This window comes from Nerophis lumbriciformis, linkage group LG07 (genome assembly GCF_033978685.3).
Source record: "Nerophis lumbriciformis linkage group LG07, RoL_Nlum_v2.1, whole genome shotgun sequence".
Classification (NCBI taxonomy): domain Eukaryota; kingdom Metazoa; phylum Chordata; class Actinopteri; order Syngnathiformes; family Syngnathidae; genus Nerophis; species Nerophis lumbriciformis.
In genome coordinates this window covers 22,927,501-22,952,500 of record NC_084554.2, presented here as the reverse complement: position 1 = coordinate 22,952,500, position 25,000 = coordinate 22,927,501, and the positions used below count along the sequence as shown (strand labels likewise).

The 25,000-nt window shown below is 39.6% G+C and overlaps 1 protein-coding gene across 4 annotated transcripts in view; it reads left to right on the top strand.

The window, feature by feature from the left end:
• The window catches only part of stau2 (staufen double-stranded RNA binding protein 2), a 277,028-nt gene that overhangs the window by 21,154 nt on the left and 230,874 nt on the right, over positions 1-25,000 (top strand). For all 4 annotated transcript variants that reach the window (XM_061965635.2, XM_061965637.1, XM_061965638.2 and 1 more), the window contains exons 2-5: positions 4,695-4,902; positions 5,192-5,322; positions 14,574-14,733; positions 22,736-22,871. In XM_061965635.2, the coding sequence (XP_061821619.1) occupies positions 4,704-4,902; positions 5,192-5,322; positions 14,574-14,733; positions 22,736-22,871 (626 nt within the window). In that variant the 5' untranslated portion in view covers positions 4,695-4,703. The remainder of the gene's footprint in view (positions 1-4,694; positions 4,903-5,191; positions 5,323-14,573; positions 14,734-22,735; positions 22,872-25,000) is intronic.

Sequence of the window (25,000 nt, the reverse complement as noted above, 5' to 3'; positions counted from 1 at the left end):
ACCCGACCTCGGATAAGCGGAAGAAGATGGATGGATGGATGGATGGATATATATATATATATATATATGTGTGTGTGTGTGTGTATATATACATGTGTATATATATATATGTGTGTGTATATGTATATATATATATATATGTGTGTATATATATGTATGTGGATGGATGGATGTCCCGATCCAGGTTTTTGCACTTCCGATCCGATACCGATGTTGTTTTTGCACTTCCGATCCGATACTGATACTGGCCGATACTGGCCTATCCGAGCATGTATTAAATTTTAAAGTTATTTAGCCTACTTAGTTGTCAGAATCATGTTGAAAAGGGTTTTAGTACTCTTGATAACAACTAGCCAGCTGAATTAGGGGAGTTTGAATAATACACAATGGTTGGTAACAAGAAACTGACCTGTTTATTCAAGGATAAACACAAAATAGACAAAATTATACATGACAAACAGAAATGGCATCATTGAACTAGGGCTGGGCGATATGGCCTTTTATTAATATCGCGATATTTTAAGGCCATATCGCGATACACGATATATATCTCGATATTTTGCCTTAGCCTTGAATGAACACTTGATGCATATAATCACAGCACAGATGATTCTATGTGTCTACATCAAAACATTTTTCTTCATACTGCATTAATATATGCTACTTTTAAACTTTCATGCAGAGAAGGAAATCACAACTAAAAAAAATCACGATTTTTTTCATACGGTGTTGATCTGGAAATGTTTGCCTCGGCATTTTGATGGTGTGGGCGTGTGGCACCGAATGGAAATGTTGACGTGCAGAGTTTCAAACACTCTTCATTCTCGAGCAGGGGACTTTTCAAATGATGCTACATATATATATAATGTAATGTAAAATAAAATAAAAGTAATGCTACTTTTTATAGCAACGCTTTTGCTCCACACTTGACAAATTATGGTTGTCTGTTCGACATATTCCCACTTGAAGCCAAACCACCGCCAGACGATGGACCGCCCGCTGTTTTTGGGGGGAATTAATTCATTCTTCCTTCATTCGTATTACCACTCGCACGCAATGTTCCCTCTAATTTTTCATGTGTGTGAGCAAACGCAAAAACTCCCTTAGCATTCAGTGGAGCCCATGTGAGCAACATCAGATGTGCACACTGTGGCTACACCAGCAGCACACCTGTCCCAAACCTGACTAAAAAACAAGTTCAATTTCCATCCATCCATCCATTTTCTACGGCTTGTCCCTTTCGGGGTCGCGGGGGGTGCTGAAGCCTATCTCAGCTGCATTCGGGCGAAAGGCGGTGTACACCCTGGACAAGTCCCTACCTCATTGCAGGGCCAACACAGATGGACAGACAACATTCTCTTATTATTATAATCAAATGACAGCAGTCATTTCCATGAGATTATTTTCTAACATAAGTGTTTAGGCCCACTTACAATGACAATAACAAAAAATATTGTTTTTCATGAACTGTGTACTTGTATTGTTTGTCTGGGTGGAGGTCCTGCTTTGGAAATAACTTGTACCCCTTTCAGACATTGCATTTAGTACCCAATAAAACATTCAAATGTTGCACAATGAGATGTAAGCAGGGGATCATGTGTACATTCCTGCAACTTCCTGTTTGTAAAAAAATATATATTTTTTAGTATTTATTTAATATACTAACAGCATTTCGTGATTCATATTTATAAATTAAGATTCCTACTAAATGACACTAAAATAAGCACACATTTGATTGGTAAATCATAGTGTAACGACCTGGAATTACACTTTGTGTGGTGTTGGAGTTGTCCGACTTTTTGTGTGGCTGTAAACGCATCACTGGCTAAGTGCCATATGTGCATGTGTTGGCGCAAGTGAGAAAGAGCGAGCGGCTGCTGTTGATATAACAAAGTTGCTTTTGGTCTGGTTTGTACTGCAGAAAATGACCACTTTAGCTAGATATAATTTTTTTTACCAATGTTTTGGTGATGTGTTTATGGCCGACAATAAAGAGTTTTGCTCAGTAAAGTGATCGGTGTAATTCATGCCCTCAAAGCGTCTTGACAGACGTTACAATATTTGAACAATGATGACAAACTGTTTTCTCTGTCGTGTCTGTATCGTGTCGAAAATTGTTATGAGCTTATTTTTTTATTTGATTTTGTGCGTGGCATAGATTTGCCGTGCCCAGAGGACGCTTTTGCACAGGCGCGTACCTTTAGAGGGAACGTTGCTCGCACGGCTGCGCTAGCATCACAGCTAACGTTAGCCATGCTGCTACCGCTCTGCTGGGAGAGGGTGTATATGTATGTGACGTGTGTAAGAAGGTGCGCTTGTTGTCTGTGAGAGGGAGACACAGGAAAGAATGAGAAGAGCCTGTCGTGTAATGCCAGCAGCTAAAAGCAACTGCGTGAGAATCCAGACCTGTGGATGTGTTGAAGGTGTGCTAGAAAATGCGGAACGGAAATTAGGGAGCAGCAGAAAAGTGGAATGTATTATTTAAATCGGTGCGTTGGAAAACACGGACCGGAGTTTTTTTTTAAACTGGATCTGGATCGGCATTTTCCCATGCCTTGCCGATACGCATATTTTGGCAAATATCGGCATCTGATCCAAATATCGGATCGGGACATCCCTATAATATGATATAATATAATAATATATATATATAATAATATATATATATATATATATATATATATATATATATATATGTATGTATATATGTATGTATATGTGTGTGTGTAACCCTTGAAGCTGGCTTCCCCTATGCCGGGTCCGTCTAGTCCTCGGTCTTCCTATGAAGTCTCTGCGTTGTGTATTGTATTTTTGTGTGCGTGGGAAGACGGAGAGAAAGACCAGGCAAGGAAGCATAGGATCTGGGTGGAGTCGTTTTTATCTCAAATCTTCACCTTTAAAAAAGGACATGGAGTTGTCACAAAATACAAAATATGACACACTATAACACTGTATATCTTATAACACAATCAACTTCTCTCATCGTGGCCAGTAATATAACCAGCAGGTAATGTGTGCGTGTGCGTGTGCGTGTGTGTGTGAATAAATGACTGAGTGAGTGGATAATAATATGAAAAGAACCAAAACATGTACTAGCATAACATGCTTCTCGGCTACCACACACACTGGCATAAAAACTTAACAAAATCCACAGTCTCTTCACAACTTACAGAACCCCCACCTTAATATAACTCTTAGCTATCATATTTTGTGAATAAATCGGCTTAATAGTGCAAAACAATCACTTTTTTTTATCTTTTAACTGGGGAGCCTGGTCCCTTCCTGCTTACCTTTAGAAAAGGACATGGAGTTGTGACCTAAGATGGCCACAACCAACGAAGAAGAACATTCACAGACAACAGTGAACAGACCACGAAGTAGCGCCCCCTGGAGGCTTCCCTAACAACTGTCCCAACCTTCTGAAAGAACCTCTGCAGACTCCCCACATCAGTTCACCTCCCTATATATATATATGTATGTATGTATGTGTGTGTGTGTGTGTGTGTGTGTGTGTGTGTATATATATATATATATATATATATATATATATGTATATATATATTAGGGCTGCAACTAACAATTAATTTGATAATCGATTAATCTGTCGATTATTATTTCGATTAACCGATTAATAATCGGATAAAAGAGACAAACTACATTTCTATCCTTTCCAGTATTTTATTGGGGAAAAAACAGCATACTGGCGCCACATATGTTCTTTCAACTTGCCAAATAAAACAAGGAAAATGTTACAAAAATGCACACTTTTGACACCCCTGCTATAGATAATAAAAAATTAAATGTGAAAAACATATCGATAAAAAGCAGAGCCTGACGACGCAAGCGTGTTTATCATAACTCTCTCGCTCTCTTTGTCTCTCCCCCTCCCTCACGAATGCTGCTGCGCACCTTCACAATTTGTTTTGTTTTTAACCTTCTTAACCCTGAACGTACATTGAAAATACACGCAACCCTAACTCAAAATGCCGGACATTTGAGGCATTTAAAAAAACACCGCCCGACAGTCCCGCAAAAGAGGACATGTCCGGTGAAAAGAGGACGTATGGTCAGGACCTAGCCCGGTCGCTGCTAGCATGCTAGCAGAGATCGGTTTCACGTCCGGTGAAACCGATCGCTGCTAGTCCTCTTTTGCTAGCATGCTAGCAGCTAACGGGCTAGGATAGACTGACCATACGTCCTCTTTTCACCGGACATGTCCTCTTTTGCTGGACTGTCGGGCGGTGTTTTTTTAAATGCCTCAAATGTCCGGCATTTTGAGTATTGTTTACACAACGTGCAGTACGCTACTTAATATGTCCGTGTGGAAGGCAGCTGCCTTAACAACAAAGCGCTGCGGGAAACCCTGCATATGAACTATATTAAAAATATACAATTCATTAATAATATGCAATATAAATTATAAGTAACTGATTTATAATCAAATCTTGCGATGCCCAAAGATTCCCACCTCTAATTGTTTGAGTAAATACACCTGATCAAGCCTTTTCTAACGTTCCGCACTTTAAAATAAATGTATATATGAATTCTGCTGATATCAATATCTGTATCGGCCAATAGTCAGGGCTTCAGTGCTTATCCTAATTGTTATATTAGGACACCCCGAGTTAAAAATGTTTTTGCTGAAAGTTTCACCTGAATTTTTGTTGGTATTAATTGTGTTTTTCTTGTTTCAGGAATAGAGCATGGCTCAAGTAAAAGTACAGACCTCAGCACCCCTGGCTGGTCCTGGCCTCTCTTCCGGAGTTCCTCCGGCGGCCACGGCCAGCCCAGGTCCCCTGGATCTGCAGCCCTCTGTCAATGGCACAGGCTCGTCCCCCACACCCGCCTGCCCTGCTCCTGCAGCTGGATATGGGGACGCTCCTGTGCCCGTCACACCACCAGGTAGATGTTTTCCCAGTGCACTATGGACAATGGTACCTTTTATTGGACGTCAAGGACATTATTAAGTGGACATTTCATGCCTTTATGTGTAACCAGTGTCCTCTGCAGTAGACATGTTTTTTGTGTCAGAGTTGCACATTTTGGCGGAGAAAAGCCCTGTTATGCAAAACCCAAATGTCCACTGCAGAGGACGCTAGTTCTCAGGAAGTTATTTTGTGTCTGTATGTTTTTCCCCAACAAGTCTGATTACCCTTTATTTTAGTATTCATTGTCCTTATTTTGGTTTCAGGTTCGCCCGAGGAGAACATGGCAAACCCTAAAGAGAAAACTCCAATGTGTTTGGTGAATGAGTTGGCCTGTTTCAATAGGATCCAGCCTCAGTACAAGCTCCTCAATGAGAGAGGCCCTGCACACGCTAAGGTGAGGTGTTTGGAGTTAGCAATGTATCAGCTGCTACAAATACTTTTGGTTTGTCACTAATAGGATTTGCAATCAAAAGCTATATGAACAATATACAAAATAAATGATATCACTTTGGCTTTTATTGCCATCGTCATATCGTGATAATTCATGTTGATGACACATTTTGTGTCCCACAAATTTGACAGTGACGAGCGGGAAAAAAAGCGCCGATATTGCAATAAGTGCCAAACAACCCGCCACAGTGCAAATATGCTTCTAAATCACTAATCCTCGCATCCATGGCGGTAAATAAACTACGTTTCTTACAAGTATTGATTCTACTGGAGGACGAGGAATAGCTAAAACATGCTACACTACTCACTTTACAAGGATAAAAAAAAAAATATATAGCTAAGCTAGAGCGCTTGAATGTAAACAAGGGTGGCGGATTGATAAAAATATCAACTGTAACAATACCAAGTATAGTTTTGGTTAATGGTCGATGCTACAGTGATTAAATCAAAATTTTTGTATTATTACAATGTTTTTTGTTGTTTGTTTTGCACTGAATTTATTAAAACATTTGTAGTATATAATAAAACGATCTAATTTAAATATTGATATTGTTTCACCGCCATCCTATGTTTTGGTCTGATTACAATTGTGATAAAAAATTTTATCATTTTAATGATCCTGAAAACTTAAACTGTGAACATTAGTATAGCCAGGTCACGATAATTAGTTTGTATTGGAATGGAAGTATCGATACCCAAATTTGATGAGAATAAGCTGAAATGTTGATACTAATAACTTATAGAAACAAACAGATTTGTTTTGTCTTCAATGTATGGCTTGTTTCTCTAATTACATGCATCATTGCAAATTAGACAGTCCTTCAGGATTTTGCAGGCTTTTTTGTGATTGATGCAGCCCAAAATGCCTGATTTCGCAGCAGCATTTAAAAAAAAAGTTGTGGCAAACAGGCTTTTTAAAAATATAAATTTAGCTTGTGATTTGATGAACTTTGTTTCAATGTTTTCTGTGTTTTTTGTAACCATAACCCCCAAAAGGACAGGAATTCAACAAATATAATATGTGCTTCATTTACATATCAGATCAAACATTTTTGAACACTGACAGCAATATACTACCCCCCACTTCTGTTACCTAAATATCTTAAACTGTGTGGCTTGATTAGGATGGATTGTATTGCTAATAAAGTATATTATTTTAGTCAGGGTTCCGGTGACAACATGCACATGTGCACCCACACGCAAATACGCATACGGCCATGTGAAATGTCATCTAAAACGCAAAAATCTGCGTTTTTAAACGTTAATTTTTGCGTCAAAATATCACTTGCGTGTTTTTTAATGAAAACAAAGAAGTACGATCCAAACAAAATTTGTTGAGCGCTCGCCTTAGCCGCAAGTACTCACTTTTGATCTTGTCTAAACGCCGCACTGAGTTGCAGGACAGGGAGACGATCGGGGTGCTGAAACAAGCTTGCTAGTTAGCGTAAGTAGCATCATCTAGCTAGCTTACTTGTCGTTGCCTGCGTTCGCTCTCCAAGCCACAAAGTTGATGTTATTTATATTTGTATGATTACAGTCAGTCAGTTCCCAACCAGTTGTAGTTCTAGAGCAGACCTGGGCATTCTGCGGCCCGAGGGCCACATCCGGCCCTTTGTACGTCCCTGTCCGGCCCTCGTGAGGCCAATAATAAATTGCAAAATACATTTAAAAAAGTATCTATGTCGAGTGTGCAATACAACGGTGCTGCTTTTGTTTTGAAAAGCGTTATTTGTATTACTTCCGTGTGGACGTATGCGCGTGTGTGATTGTGAGTGAATGTGAACAGCGGCAATCACAAATTACAAAATAAAGTTTAAAAAACATCTATGTCGTGCGTGCAATACAACTGTGCTGCTTTTATTTTGAAAAGTGTTATTTATGGGCGTATGTCCGGGTGCAACCTGTGAGTGAAGGTGCACAGCGACAAGTGATGAGACGCTAAAAAAAGAAAAGTTGATGACGAATGGCGTGTTTTCAACAAGACATGGACTGCCAAGTATTTCTTTACATAAATTAAAGGTAAAGCCGTGTGCTTAATGTGTGGTACACAGGTTGCTGTGTTTAAAGAATATAATTTGAATCGCCACTACACGATGAAGCACGAGGAAAAATACCGGAATCTGTCTGATGGAGCGCGCAAGGGAGGCTGATGCTTTGATGGTAAAACTGCAAACCCAACAAGGACTTTTTGCCAAATTTCACACCCCCAGAGATGCAGCTGTCAGGACAAGTTTCGCCATTTCTCACAAAATCGCCAGAAAAAGTAAGGCGTTTTCTGACGGAGAGTTTATTAAGGAGTGCTTATTGGACTCTGTTGCGCTGGTATGTACGGAGATCTTGACTGTTTTTCGCTGGCTTTGGATGAGAGCTGCGATGTACGTGACACCGCCCAGTTGCTCATCTTCTTACGTGGGATAACTACAGACTTTCAAATCACGAAGGAGCTGGCAGCCATGCAGTCAATTAAAGAGACAACCACAGGTAATGACTTGTTCACATAGGTAAATGCGTGTTTGGACATGTTAGGACTGAAATGGGACAAGCTGGCAGGTGTGACAATCCAATCCAATCCACTTTATTTATATAGCACATTTAAACAACAAAATGTTTCCAATGTGCTGCACAACAATATTAAAAACAATATTCAAATATTATCCTTCGCTCCACCAATGACTGAATAAAAACAAAAAATAATTACATATAAAACCAATATAAAATAAATATAATTAAAAACGATTTTTAACAACAAATGGTTGTCCAAATCTGACGGGGAAAAATGTTGGATAATGCAGGATAAATTGACATTTTTGCATTGTATTAGGGGCGGCATGGCGTAGTGGGTAGAGCGGCCGTGCCAGAAACCTGAGGGTTGCAGGTTCGCTCCCCGCCTCTTACCATCCAAATCGCTGCCGTTGTGTCCTTGGGCAGGACACTTCACCCTTGCCCCCGGTGCCGCTCACACCGGTGAATGAATGCGCAAACTGGCAGCCACGCTTCCGTCAGTCTACCCCAGGGCAGCTGTGGCTACGAAAGTAGCTTACCACCACCAGGTGTGAATGAATAATGGGTTCTCACTTCTCTGTGAAGCACTTTGAGTGTCTAGAAAAGTGCTATATAAATCTAATCCATTATTATTATTATTATTATTATTTATACATCAGGAAGTGTTGTGTAAGACAGTGTTAAAAATAAAACCATCAAAAGCAATCTGCTTTTGTATAAAGTTAAGTTAGGTTGAATTAAATTATTATTATTATTAATTATTATTATTATTATTATTATTTATCTTACAGTATATCAAAAATAATATTGACCAAAATTTAATTGAAATATTGTCGGTGTGGCCCTCCAGCAGTGCCCGGGTTGCTTATGCGGCCCCCGGTAAAAAATAATTGCCCACCCCTGTTCTAGAGTATTTATTAGTAGCCAGCGAGAAGGTATATTTTTGACGTGATGGATGCAGCTGAGTTAGGCTACAGCACCCCCCGCGACCCTAAAAGGGACAAGCGGTAGAAAACGGATCGATGTAAACGGGTCACAACATCAGAAGTAATTTACCCGGGGCATGGCTACAGTATCTCTCTAGCTCGCCCTCAGACGAGCCTTCCATCGTTGTTTTCAGTCACCCCGGTTCTCCATACATCCGGCCAGGGACCAGTGCCCATGTATTGGTTCCCACAGCACCAGAGTGCTGGCTGGATAGAGTTGCATGCATGTTATAAAATTGTACATGACATTTTCAGTAATGATAATAATAGTAAAGCATCTACTTAAAAAACAAAACATTCTGTGGTACATGGGACTTGTAAGTAGAGGTGAGGGAAATAATCGATTTTTCGATGTATTGCAATTTGGAGATGGACGATTATAAAATCGATTAGTAAATGTCAATAATCGATAATCAATGTATTTATTGTACCGGTAAATAAAGTCATGCAGACAATTAAAACATTTGGCTGACTGCAGTGAGCCACCTCACAGAGAGATCCGACAACCTCTTTTACCATCGGGCACTAATGGTCCAGTTTTGCACTCTTTTACATTAATTTAATAAATGTGTGAATCAATTTAGCAGTTTCTTATTCCAAATAAATGTGTTTTTTTTAAGTTGAAAGTAGAGCTGCAGCTATCGAATATTTTAGTAATCGAGTATTCTATCAAATAACCCAATCGATTACATCATATTTTTGCTTTAAAAAAATTTAAAAAATAAAGTTTTTTTGTTTTGTTTTTTGTCCTGTCCAGCTTCTCAGGCAAATAATATTGTTGATGTAGATGCCCATATCGGCTGTACAAATTTACTCATGTTGCCTTATTTGTATTTTGACTTTATTAAATTGATTTATATTATTATTTGGTGCAGTCGGGCTGGAGCATTATACATCTTAAGATGTGCCCTCAATTATTGCGTTTGGCCTAATTGTCTTTTATTTCCTAAACGCCTGTTTTCATTATTGAAGGCTGACACGCACAGCTGAAATGCGTTTGTGGTTGATTGTGCCAATTTGTGTGTGCTAACGAAAACAGGTGCGCTCACAGCCCTATGTGCTGTGTGGTGTGACCGCATAAACGAAGTTGTTGCCTTTCGTTTTGATGATTATTATACGGTGCCGTTTAAATGGTGGTCTCTCCACGGAAATCCGCTGAGCTGTTTTCACCCTGCCTACACACAAACACATACACCTGCTGTCATGCACATTTTGTCCAATCAGAAGCCTGAAAAAAGCAGCAAATTTATCTTTAAAACCTGCCTGCACGTACACAGAATCCTGACGTTATTAAAGAGCGAATGCAAGCCTGTGCTGCTTAAACCCAACACTCATAGAATTATAACATGTTCAGCAACATGGTGATGTATTACAAACCCCATTTCCATATGAGTTGGCAAATTGTTTTAGATGTAAATATAAACGGAATATAATGATTTGCAAATAATTTTCAACCCATATTCACCCAACATGCTACAAAGACAACATATTTGATGTTCAAACTGATAAACTTTTTTTTGTTTGCAAATAATCATTAACTTTAGAATTTGATGCCAGCAACACGTGCCAAAGAAGTTGGGAAAGGTGGCAATAAATACTGATAAAGTTGAGGAACGCTCATCAAACACTTATTTGGAACATCCCACAGGTGAACAGACAAATTGGTAACAGGTGGGTGCCATGATTGGGTATAAAAGTAGATTCCATGAAATGCTCAGTCATTCACAAACAAGGATGGGGCGAGGTTCATCACTTTGTCAACAAATGCGTGAGCAAATTGTTGAACAGTTTAAGAAAAACCTTTCTCAACCAGCTATTGCAAGGAATTTAGGGATTTCACCATCTACAGTCCGTGATTTCGTCAAAGGGTTCAGAGAATCTGGAGAAATCACTGCACGTAAGCAGCTAAGCCCGTGACCTTCGATCCCTCAGGCTGTACTGCATCAACAAGCGACATCACTGTGTAAAGGATATCACCACATGGGCTCAGGAACACTTCAGAAACCCACTGTCAGTAACTACAGTTGGTCGCTACATCTGTAAGTGCAAGTTAAAACTCTCCTATACAAGGCGAAAACCGTTTATCAACAACATCCAGAAACGCAGTCGGCCTCGCTGGGCCTGAGCTCATCTAAGATGGACTGATACAAAGTGGAAAAGTGTTCTGTGGTCTGACGAGTCCACATTTCAAATAGTTTTTGGAAACTGTGGACGTCGTGTCCTCCTGACCAAAGAGGAAAAGAACCATCCGGATTGTTATAGGCGCAAAGTTGAAAAGCCAGCATCTGTGATGGTATGGGGGTGTATTAGTGCCCAAGACATGGGTAACTTACACATCTGTGAAGGCACCATTTATGCTGAAAGGTACATACAGGTTTTGGGGCAACATATGTTGCCATCCAAACAACGTTACCATGGACGCCCCTGCTTATTTCAGCAAGACAATGCCAAGCCACGTGTTACATCAACGTGGCTTCATAGTAAAAGAGTGCGGGTACTAGACTGGCCTGCCTGTAGTCCAGACCTGTATCCCATTGAAAATGTGTGGCGCATTATGAATTCCTAAAATACCACAACGGAGACCCGGACTGTTGAACAACTTAAGCTGTACATCAAGCAAGAATGGGAAAGAATTCCACCTGAGAAGCTTAAAAAATGTGACTCCTCGGTTCCCAAACGTTTACTGAGTGTTGTTAAAAGGAAAGGCCATGTAACACAGTGGTGAACATGCCCTTTCCCAACTACTTTGGCACGTGTTGCAGCCATGAAATTCTAAGTTACCGTATTTTCCGCACTATAAGGCGCACCTAAAAACCACAAATTTTCTCAAAAGCTAACAGTGCGCCTTATAACCCGGTGCGCTTTATTACGATTAATTTTCATAAAGTTTCGATCTCGCAACTTCGGTAAACAGCCGCCATCTTTTTTCCCGGTAGAACAGGAAGCGCTTCTTCTTCTACGCAAGCAACCGCCAAGGAAAGCACCCGCCCCCATAGAACAGGAAGCGCTTTAAGCAACCACCCGCCCCCGGAAGAAGAAGAAAAAACGCGCGGATATCACCGTACGTTTCATTTCCTGTTTACATCTGTAAAGACCACAAAATGGCTCCTACAAAGGACAAGGATCCGGTTCATAAAAAGACGCAATCTCTCCATCCGCACACGGATTACTACCGTATTTCACAGCAACTGATATTCCTGTGGAACGGGAGCACGTACGGTGAATATTCGCACCACAGGGAATGAGAAGTCATCCTTCACTGTGGTTCTAGCTTGCCATGCTAACTTCCACCCATGGTGATATTCAAAAGGAAGACCTTGCCAAAAGAGACCTTTCCAGCCGGCGTCATCATAAAAGCTAACTCGAAGGGATGGATGGATGAAGAAAAGATGAGCGAGTGGTTAAGGGAAGTTTACGCGAAGAGGCCGGGTGGCTTTTTTCACACAGCTCCGAAGGCGAACACACCTTCACTAAGACGGGCAGATAGCGCCGGTCGACATACGCCAACATCTGCCAGTGGATCGTAAATGCCTGGGCAGATAGTTTCGGTCACAACTGTGGTCCGAGCTTTCCGGAAGGCAGGATTCACAGAACTGCTGCACAACAACAGCGACACTGAATCCGATGACTTCGACGAGGCGGAGCCGGCCATTTTTGGATCCCACGCTTGCGCAACTTTTCAATTAGGACACCGAAGACGAAGAATTCGAAGGATTTACGAATGAAGAATAACTTCAGAAGGTGAGCGCTATGTTTATTTTGTGTGTTGTGACATTAACGTTCGAGCAACATTATGTTGCTATTTATTGCTCTACACCATTTTGAATTTTACTATGTTTGTGATTGCACATTTGCGTACATTTTGGGACAGAGTTGTTAGAACGCTGGTTTTCAATATATTATTAAAGTTTGACTGAACTATCTGACTGTTTTTTTGACATTCACTTTAGCGCAGCGTTTTTTTGACATTCACTTTAGCGCAGCGTAGGCGCGGCTTATAGTCCGGGGCGGCTTATTGGTGGACAAAATTATGAAATATGTAATTCATAGAAGGTGCGGCTAATAATCCGGTGCGCCTTATAGTGCGGAAAATACGGTAATGATTATTTGCAACAAAAAAAAAAGTTTATGAGTTTGAACATCAAATATCTTGTCTTTGTAGTGCATTCAACTGAATATGGGTTGAAAGGGATTTGCAAATCATTGTATTCCGTTTATATTTACATCTAACACAATTTCCCAACTCATATGGAAACGGGGCTTGTACAGAAGTCTACACTATTTCTAAAATCAGCACGCACTAACGAGCCAAGGAAACCATTTTTCATGTTCAAGTATCTATATAAAGCACACGGACATGCGTGTGCCGCTGCAAAACTGTCATGGAATTATAAAGCATTTAATCATGGCTATAGTGATATAGTACACGTGTAATGAAGTGTATATTGTATTTAACATCAGTACACACTACAAGGAGGACGCTACATTGTTTTTTTTAGTTGCTTGGACGCTTTTTACGCGCGAGCAGCGGCTCATGGAAGCAAGACACGTAAATTAACTTCAAGATTTGTCTTTAAACAATTACTAAAATCATAAAGTAATGTTGCATCTTTCTTATGACAGAGCAAAAAGTCTTGCTTGTCAAAGTTGTCCCATCAGCTGGAGGTTGGACAGCCATCATATCAAAAACAGCTGACTGTCATTAACGCCGGCGGGATGTGTCTTTTTTTATTAATGTTGAGTGAAAAGAGCAGCATGTTTAAGTTCAAACATACAGTAAGTAAGCCAGCATGACAGTGTTGATGAGTTTGGAAATGACAGCGCACAACCGTGACGTCATCACAAGTCTCAGTTTGTGCGGTGTACGCATATGCGGTGTACGCGCATACGCTAAGCAGAGAGTTTTGGATCTCTACACTTTGGCCAGCGTTTGTAAAAGTCTGCCTTTTTAAAGACAAATTTATGCGTATGCGTGTGGACAAGAGGCCGAAACGTGATCTTTGACTTCTAAACGAGGCAAAATGCCGTAAAAAAAAAAAAATAATAATAATAACTTAACGACGCCTCGACGCAGCGAAAATTCCTCGAATATATTTTATAATCGAGTTACTCGAGAAATCGTTTCAGCTCTAGTTGCAAGTGATAAACGCTTATCTATCATCCATTTTCTACCGCTTGGTCCCTTCGGGGTCGCGGGGATGCTGGAGCCTATCTCAGCTACAATCGAATGAAACGAAAAAAAATTTCAACTGCTTCAATATACATAAATTAAAGATGCATCAATAATCGATTGTTAACCAAATCGTAGATCCTTAATCGTAATCGTAATCGTAATCGATTTGTGAGGTGCCCAAAGATTCCTACCTCTACTTGTAAGTGTCAAAAAGACCGCCAAAAGAGGTTGGTCGATGAGAATAAATCTAAAGGTGAAACATAGTGTACAAATGCATCCAATTGCAGGATATGTAGTCTTGATTAAAAAATATATATTTTGGGGTTTGCGGTGCAGCACTTTGTCCCAATAGAAATTATCCTTTTTTTTTGGTCAGTTTTCCTCTCTTTTTCTCAAAGTATGCTCGCATGTTTGCAAATATAAGGTGACTTCTTCTATTGGTGATGACGTAGCCTCTACCCTGAGTTTGATGTCGAAGGGATGTCCCTTAACTTGTGATTTTGAAGTTTTTGCATCTGGCTTTCGTTGTTGCAGATCTTCACAGTGCAGCTGACTCTGGGGGAGCAGGTCTGGGAGGCAGAGGGCACCAGCATTAAAAAGGCCCAGCATTCCACAGCTGCCAAAGCCCTGACTGAGAGTGTACTTCCCAGGCCAATGCCCCGCTCACCTAAAGTGGACATCAACAGCAACCCAGGTACTTGCAGCCACTGTTCACACCGGGGTTAGGTATTAGGTGCATAGTCAATTGAAAAATTTAAAATTGGTGTACAAGGTGAGTGAAAACAAAACACTGTAAAATGGTGTGCGCTCCCAGAAAGTGTGGTTAAATACATCTCCAAAGACATGTTGCTATTAAATACTGATGAAAGCTAGCATTTTTAAAAGTGCTGCAAATGTTTGACAGACATTTGTCTTATGTTGATGTTTCCTTACTCGGAATCTGCAGACTTAAGTTTTTTTTTTTGCATATGACCTGTTAATACATCTGCTTATATGTATTGTTTACATTGTTACTCTGCACTTTTGTTTACAAATGTCCTAACTGGATTATCAGTTAATGTACAACTTTACCTGTGCCTACATGTTCAATCTTAAGTGCAACTTTGTTTGGAGATACTTTATTTAGCAATTGTATTTATTGTTTTGATTGTGTATATTGGAGAAGGCCTCAAATTTTTACTTGTTAATGTCAAGGCAAGTGTTGCATTATAGGAGGGCTCATATTTTAGAACACCAAGTCTAGTTGGAAGGGCACCAAGGCAAACATAATTTTCTTCGAGGCAGGTGCTCCTATATATAAATATGGCACTTGATGGCCATAAGACATAACTGCCCTTTTTGTGCATATAGATAAAAATAGCGTTCATGTATGAAATCTAGGGCTGCCAATTATGGCCAAAGTAATAATTAAGATTATTGTTATAAATATTGAAATTATGATTACTGAGTGTTAGGTAAACCAGTGTTGGGGTGTGAACGTAATACCATCATCAGTGTTGGCGCTAGGAATTTTCAAAATGGGGTTGCAGGGACCCCATCAAGTCATAAAAACGGAGTCCCACAGTAAATTTTTGTAGTGCCACTTTTTTGTAACCGTTTTAAAAACAAATGTTTTTTTTTTGTTTGTTTGTTTTCTTCCCTTTTTTTCCAAAGAAAACTGTGTTTTTATGGCAAACACAAAATATGCTAAATCTTCCACAAAAATATTTTTTCAAAGTGGAATACTTCATGTGAAGTAATCGGAGCCTTGTATATATATTCATGAAAACATTGATTTTGATTCAATATTATGTTTTGGGCAATGACAGTTTTAAAGGAAAAAAACGGCTTTGTTTTATTAGTCAACATTGCAACTTTTTCTAAATTACATTTCACCTGTAAACTTATTTATTCCACTTGTTATTTTTGTTTGTTTTAATAGTATTTTTAGAATGTGCCGTGGGTCTTTAAAACGTTAGCTGCGGGCCGCTAATGGCCTCCGGGCCACAATTTTGACACCCCTGCTATAGATAATCCATCCATTTTCTACCGCTTGTCCCTTTTGGGGTCTAAAAAATGTAATCTGATAAGTCTACAATAAAAAGCAGAGCCTGGCGACGCATGCGTGTTTATCGTAACAAACAGTCAGCATCTCTGCTTCTGTAAACAATGGCGGTGATGACGTCACTGTCAGCGATGCGAACGACACTTGCTAACTTGTCAGCCACTCCTCCAAGAGAATTCTTTTGAACACTGATCGCACATTAACACTTCAAAAGGCACACATTTGCCCCGTTTATTCAGAATCAGAATCAGAATAGTTTTTATTGCCATTGAGAAAGGGTTCACAAACTAGGAATTTTACTTGGTGCAATCAGAATCAGAAATACTTTATTGATCCCCGAGGGGAAATTAAAATTTTCAACACAATCCCATTCAGGATCAGACAAACATTTACAGGGAGACAGAACAGGATCGCTGACGGGTCTGCCAACTTCCGGCGCCCCTTACAAAAAAGGTGAGATACAGGTAAACAATGGGGGTTGAGAGAAAAAAAAATCGGTCTAAGCCCGGGCCCCTGGAGAGGGGGTCCAGACTGAGGCCAAGGAAAAAACAACTCATAGCCATAGCACACATCCCTCTTACATGTGTAACTTAGACTCCCTTATTATTGTCATTCAAATTTGAACTTTACAGCACAGATAAGAACGAAATTTCGTTACATAAGCTAAGAGGGAAACATCAAACCTCAAAGGACATTAAAGACATTAAAAGAGCAAAGCTGATGTAACCAGCCACTTCTACATACAGCTATGAATAATAAGTAAAAGAAACATACACTGTGGTGGCCTCTGTGGTGTTCCACGCCATCGTCTGCTTGGGTGGAGGGAGCATGGCCAAAGACAGGAGCAGACCCAACAAAGCAACCGAGAGCCGACTCCACTCTCGGCCGCCCACTAACTCGGCCGGTGTCCAGTCCGCATGGATGAGCAAGGATGCGTCTAAGGAGGCCGAGGTGTCCGATACCTGCTCATTCAGCCAAGACACTGTGAAGCCTGTCCGTCCCGGCGCTCAGTGCTAGCTCCGCAGCCCTGTCTCTTCATACGCATCTCCTCCAGTCTCTCCAAAAGGACTCTGGTGTGGCAGAGACCCAGCAGCTGGTCTCCATGGTCTAAAGGCTCCCGGGAGGCAGATCCAGAAGTCCACAAAAAAGCACCGCAGAAGTCACGAAAGTGCCACCCCTTGATACAGTCCCAAAGGGTCCCAAACCAGAAGGCAAAAAAAATGTGTGTATATATATATATATATATATATATATATATATATATATATATATATATATATATATATATATATATATATATATATATATATATATATATATATATATATAATAACACATGAAAACAAGAGGGAAACACAAAAGGATGACACAAGAGCACAGAGCTCCTGCCAACAGCAGCCACTACAGCGGCACCATCTTGGAAAAAAATAAAATAAAAAAATCGTGCAACATAAAACACAGAATGGAATAACATGAGCTGTAACTGAGCTATCAGATCTTGTTATTGGCAAAAACTGTTCAGGTGGCGGGAGGTGTGGGTCTGGATGGACCGTAGTCTCCTGCCTGAGGGGAGAGGGGAGAATAGTTTGTGTCCAGGGTGAGAAGAGTCAGCTGTGATCCGACCCACATGCCTCCAATAACAGCAGCCAATAACCTTCTCAGCAGCACGTACGATGCGCTGCAGTCAATGCTTGTCCCGGACTGTGGCGCCGGGGAACCACACGATGATGGAGGAGGTGAGGATGAACTCGATGATGGCTGAGTAGAACTGCACCAGCATCTCGGTTGGCACCTTAAGTTTCTTCAGCTGCCGCAGGAAGTACATCCTCTGCTGGGCCTTCTTGATGAGGGAGCTGATGGTCGGCTCCCACTTGAGGTCCTGGGTGATGGTGGTGCCCAAGAAACGGATGGAGTCCACAATGGAGACGGGGTGGGAGAGTCAATCAGGGTGAAGGGGCACTTTTTGATATCAAAATAAAAGGCAAAGCAGTTTGGATAATGAAGATGAAGTCTAATAAACAAGCTTTGTTCTTCTCCAACGCCTCCTAGTGGTTCCAGTGCAACAGTTTGGCCAACAAAAATAAAAAGAGGAGGGACACCTCGGTATAGCTCGGTTGGTAGAGTGGCCGTGCCAGCAACTTGAGGGTTCCAGGTTCGATCCCCGCTTCAGCCATCCTAGTCACTGCCGTTGTGTCCTTGGGCAAGACACTTTACCCACCTGCTCCCAGTGCCACCCACACTGGTTTAAATGTAACTTAGATATTGGGTTTCACTATGTAAAGTGCCTTGAGTCACTAGAGAAAAAGCGCTATATAAATATAATTCACTTCACTTCTCACATCGAATACACAATCTTCACAGCCTGTGTTTAATTCGATGAGATGACAAAACATTTGAACTAGTATTGATGTTATTTGAACACTGTTACAGTTTGCAGTTAAATAAAGGACAAGTGAGCATCCCAGGAAACAAACTAAAGAATTGAAAAAGAAGTTGTGACAACGTTCCCGATACATCGACTGCTGAATGTTTGCTCACGTCATTAACTCTGTCACAGCTGATGGACGCTATTGAGAAAATAAAAGCAACATCAAATAGTTTTCTCCTTCGCTGTATACTTTTAATGTGGGACAGAAGAGTCTGCCTCCAATATTGTCCACACCTGTCTCCATCTAAACACATCAGTGCGCTCTTAAACGCACGCTGGAAAGCGAGGGAAAATGACGTTTAACCAAGCGCTTGGCTCAGTTTACTACGAGGGAAAAATCTCCGGAGCAAAGTCTGTGTAGTTTGTCCGCCATGATTATCAAGCTAAATGACGCTAGTGCGCATGCGCCTGAATTCGTGTTGCCTAAAATGCATCAATAAATGAGGGTTTTTTGGTAATGAAAAAATTAGACGGTATTACTAACCGTCTGGAATTTTATCGCAAATTATCATTATACCGTTTACCGTTACATCCCTAGTCCATTAACAAGTACAAAATCAAGGGCGGTCACGGCATGTTCTTGCCATAAATGCTGGTCAATTTTTAAGGGCACTACAGCAAGTGACAAGGGTGCCGCGACTGCCGTGGTTAAATTTGAGCCCTGTTGGAGGACCCCTAAACCCTTAACATATTTTATTGCTTTTGGTTGTGATTTTTATTGAAGTACAACATTTTGTTAACAAAGTATATTTTACTATTACTTTTGTTTTTTAATTTGGAGATTTAAAAGTTTACATTTCAATTACAATGTTAAATATATAAGAAATCCATCCATCCATCCATTTTTCTACCGCTTGTCCCTTTTGGGGTTGCGGGGGGTGCTGGAGCCTATCTCAGCTGCATTCGGGCGGAAGGCGGGGTACACCCTGGACAAGTCGCCACCTCATCGCATACAAGTTTGAAATAATATTTATACTATATTTTATTTATTTATTTATCATGTATTATTACATTAGAGGTTAATTTGGTCTAAAAAAAAAAGTATATCATTTATCAGCAATAATTCGTAGGTCAATATGTCGTCAAGCAAAATTAGCTCTCAGCCCAGGCCTAGCCACTGTACGATATTGTTGAATTGTCCATGTTTTTTGGGTGCGGAAACATCTACTGTTTCAAGCGAACATCCGACAGTTTAACTTTTATTGGATGGATGGAAAATGTGAATACTTTAAAAATTATTAACTTTGCTGGGTTCAAATATCTTCTCCGGCTGATGGTTTATCAAGTAGCTTCTCATATTTTCCGCAATGTGCAGAGTTCGCGCTCCGACCGGACGCTTTCCCTCTGCGGCGGTGCACCGTGACTTGCTCTGTGATGCCTTGGAAACGCTTGAAACAAAGGTAGCACTTTGTACGCAGACATCCACCAAAGAGGTTATGTTTTTAGCCAGGGTTCCTTTGTCTGTTTGTTAGCAACATTACTGAAAAAGTTATGGATAGATTTTGATGAAAAGTTCGGGAAATGTTCATAGAAAACAATTCCTCTTATCTACTCTGATCACACTTCTCCCACATGTTTCCTTCTTTTCTCCCCTTTATTATGTTCCACGCCCTTACCTTCTAGTCCCGTCCTGTGATCCTGTGCTGCGCAGAGGATTATAGGTGATGTCGTTTATTTTTAGACCAACCAATGCAAAAGCCCCACAAAAACCTACACACAATAAGTTTCATACCGTCAGACGTCACATTATTGTGATAATTTTGAAACCGCAATACCGCGGTATCTACAATACCGTTAGACCCCTAGTATTTACAGAATTACTCAGTTCTTGGAAAAAAAGGAAACCTCCTGTAATATCACTACGACTTTGAAGCTGTATGACAGATGTGATTTGTATGCAGGGCCAATTGGGACAAAGTTAAATAAATACTTGTTTAAATAACTACTTAAGTTTGTTATTAGTTCATTGTAATTTGATTTAGATACATAATTGTGTTAAATATGTCATTAATTTATCTAATTTAAAATTATATTGAATTATTTAATTATGGGCCTGCTGCAAAGCAAGCCGCCCATAATATTCTTCCTGATACTTCACAGTTTATTATGGGAAGCAAAGCAAGCGTCCATTCACATGCTGCTAAGCAGTAGTGAATTGGTGCTCGCATTGTTAAATGTATTAAAGTTCTTCTAATGCAAGACGAACCTACCAACGAACCCCTACATATGTTATATCGTCAGAAAGGTCTCGCTCGCGCCGACAGCGGTATTTATAGTTGGGAACATTTTGTGTTACCATGGCGACGCTATTTAGGAATTTAAAAAAATCGGCCAGTTGAAATGGTACATACCCTTCTACTGGAGGATTACTTTGGCAAAAAGGCAAGATGACTTCCTTTTGTAGCTTAGCCATACATTCATGTACCTTGGTGCTTAATATCTCATTTTGTTCACACACTTGTCTACTTTAACTTTAATCCTGACTAAAAAGTTTTTACATCCAATGTTTGGTTTTGGCTGGATGGCCATCGGAAGGAGGCAAGTGCCATTGTGGTTCTCTTGTTAAAACTAATGGTGTACACTCTAATTTACTAGAGTGTGGAAGCCGCCAAAATACGCTTTTTTGTGTGTAAACAACCTGTCCTCACAGCCACATCTTTCATTAGTGTCATGTGTTTTGGTGAAAACGTAGACACACATGTCTGAGAAAATGTCACTTTTATGGAGGTCATGTGTCCCATTTTTTCCAAAAAAGTCAGCAAAATCTTTCTTTGGCGCCAATGTTAAATGTCGACTCTAAAAACCCCAAAAACACAATTCACATTTTATTACTCACTCAAACTCGGCCATTTTTCCACTTATTGGAAATCTGACAACACCAGAATGTTAGCCAAAGCCTTGAGGCTCTCAGTGTGTTCGAAAAGTTGATATTTCAAAGCGTTTGGCCACAATCAGACTTTGTTTGGCATGAAGTTTTTCTACAAATCATACAGAAGATGCTGTCACTTCCCTCAGGTGTCTGAGTCTGGTATCTGTACAATGGCCTAACTTAAAGTTCATTGGGCACACAACATTGACCGAAAACAAGACCTCCCCCAGTAAAAAAATCTAAGTTTTTTCAATATGCGGTAGTGTTGCTAAGATTTTATGTGCGTAGAACATTAACTGTTAGCACCCTATCGTTCTCACAAGTATGTTAACGTTTTTTTGCTATCTTCTTTTATATTAGCATGCTAACGTTTTATGCTTGCTTTGTTACTACTTTCTATGTTTTCCCCTACAAATACTGCATTTTGGTATTTCTTCTTACCCAGTCATGTGCTACCATTATAACGTTAGCATGCTAAAATTAGCATGCTTACTAATATAGCTAATATTACACTTTTTTCCCTTATTCTACTGCCATACTCCTTATGGTATGTGACGCATGCTAAGTGTTAGCATGCTAACGTTTTAGGCGAGCGCTGTAGCTCATATGTATGGTTACACCTCAAACTCACGGATTCGAACACTCTGCACCATCTTAAAAGTATGCCGGCTTCCAGTGACCCTCAGCCATAGATCCAGGGCACAGATAGCAGGCCCATCAAAATTTCAGCCGGAAATTATTTAGTTGATTTCATTATTATATTATTTCCCAATTTTATTATTTATCTTTAAATAATTACTTAAATGTGTTATTAAAATAATCAGATTTTAAATTTAATATATAAATGTGTTAAATGTGTCTAATGTATCTACATATACTTAATTGATTTCATGAATTCATTATAAAATATTTCCAGATTTAATTATTGATCTTTAAATAACTCTTTAAATATGTAATTAAGTAATTTATCAAATAATTACATAAATCATGAAATAATGAAACCAATAATTCATTAAATAGTGAAACAGTGAAAGCAAGTTAATTAAATGATTAGATAATGAAATGTCATTTTTAATACCACATGTCATATTTCAGTAATTATTTAAAAATGTATTTATTTAATTTTGTCCCATTTGACCCTTCATGGATTTGTTTAGTTTGTTTTTATTAATGTGTAAACAGAAGAAAAAAAAAAATATATATATATTATTTTGTCATTATGGGGTGTTTGTATGGGGGAAAAATTAATGTATTATCTTTTGGATTATTTTTTTTTGCATAACAAAGTATAGGAAAGTCTGCACTGTATGTCACACAATAGTATAGAGTTTATATTTTGAAATTTCCCTCACCAGGCAGTATAACACCTACTGTGGAGCTGAATGGTCTGGCTATGAAGAGAGGAGAGCCGGCAATCTATAGGCCTTTGGATCCCAAACCTTTGCCTAACTACAGAGCTTGCTACAACTTCAGAGAGATGTTTAACCAAAGGTAAGCAACATTTTTTTTGTTTTGTTTCAACAGTGCTTTATTAACCCCAGAATAAAGCGTTGAAATGCCTTCATTCGTTTTTCCCATAAAATTATTTCCAAAAACTGCTGTAAAATTATTTGCAAAAATGTTAAAAACTTTGCTAAACATTATTGAAACTATACGTTCATCCCCATGATGGGTCCATAGTTGGTAGTGGGTTTCATGCCTTATTTTTCTACAGTATCATTAAAAACAACTTGAATATTTTCTTCCCCTCAAAGTCAGTCTTTTAAAACTACAGTTACTTAAGCCTTTAAAGGGGAACTGCACTTTAAAAAAAAAAAATTGCCCTATCATTCACAATCCCTAGGTAAGGCAAGAACATATGTTTTTGTTTGTTTTATGTATTCTTATTCGTAAAATTCTGATAGTATGAGGTGGCTAACAATGCAGTTAATGGGTGTACTCTATTGCGCCCATGAAGCCCTCTAAAAACATCGAAAAAACGCCAATACTCAATTTACATCTTGTGAGCTGAATATTAACCAAGTGTTAGCAAAATGGTATAATAAGCGTTAACGCAGACGCCGTGATCACAGAGCGCTAACTAAGTAGCTAATGAAGTTACAGTACAGTGGAACCTCGATTCACGAACGCCTCTAATTGTGTCCTTTTCAGTTTCGAATGTTAACATCTCGCCAAATATGTCTCTGTGTGCGGACTATGTCTCGGCGTACGAATGCTTCAGTTATTCATTTATTAATTTTGTGTGCTGTTGGGAGCCCTATGGGGGCTGCCATTTTGATGAAGTCACATCCTGTACACACGGGCACACCCATTTTGAAGAGGAGGGGCCCCCTACGTTGCATCCTGTTTACATCCTTGCACATCGGATCGGCACAGCCATTTTCAAGTGCTTCGAGGCTGGCGGGGCTTCTAGCTTATTTGTTTCCACTATTGTTGTCCTTTGCGCCGATTAGAGCTGTGTCAGCCTGATTAGAGATCACTTCGATCCCCGCTTCCGCCATGTTAGTCACTGCTGTTGTGTCATTAGGAAAGACACTTTACGCACCTTCTCCCAGTGCCACCCGCACTGGTTGAAATGTAACTTCGATAATGGGTTTCACTATGTCTCAAGAGAAAAGCGCTATATAAATATAATTCAATTCACTTCACTTTGTGTGATCAGAAATGCTTTAAATGTGTCCAAACTCTCACAGTCTTGCTCTATAACTTTGGGTTGCTAGACAACCACTGAGCTAGAATTTTAGCTAGTTAGCCTCCAGCTTGCGACACCTTCACTTTGAGGATTTTATCAGCGAATGGGGCTTTGTTTCGCAGCAAGTCTTTATTTGTGATGAAATTGAAAAAGATGCCACAGCGGACCTGTATTACAGCGAAAGCTGCCTGGACACAAGCCAACGAAGGATCACCTCACCTGGCTAGTTTGTGCTAACGTTAGCGGCAGCTACGCGAAGCCACTGCTCGTTTATCACTCCGAAACTCCCTGAGTGTTAAACAATGACACAAATATTCTCAGACATAAGGTAAAATTATTTTCCTTTTTTGTTTTTTTTCTTTTGAAGTGCACCAACGGTACGTGTGTGTTTTCGGTGTTGACGTTTAATCTTGCTGTAATGTTGTTGTTTGGATAAGAAAATAAATTGTTGAGCTATTACCCCCTTGTTATTTGAGTTTGATTATTTATATATATATATATATATATATATATATATATATATATATACATCCCTTATATATATATATATATATATATATATATATATATATATATATATATATATATATATATATATAATATAAGGGATGTCCCGATCCAAGTTTTTGCACTTCCGATCCGATACCGATATTGTTTTTGCATTTCCGATCCGATACCGATACTGACCGATACTAGCCTATCCGAGCATGTATTAAAGTTTAAAGTTATTTAGCCTACTTAGTTGTCAGAATCATGTTGAAAAGGGTTTTAGTACTCTTGATAACAACTAGCCAGCTGAATTAGGGGAGTTTGAATAATACACAATGGTTGGTAACAAGAAACTGACCTGTTTATTCAAGGATAAACACAAAATAGACAAAATTATACATGACAAACAGAAATGGCATCATTGAAACTAGGGCTGGGT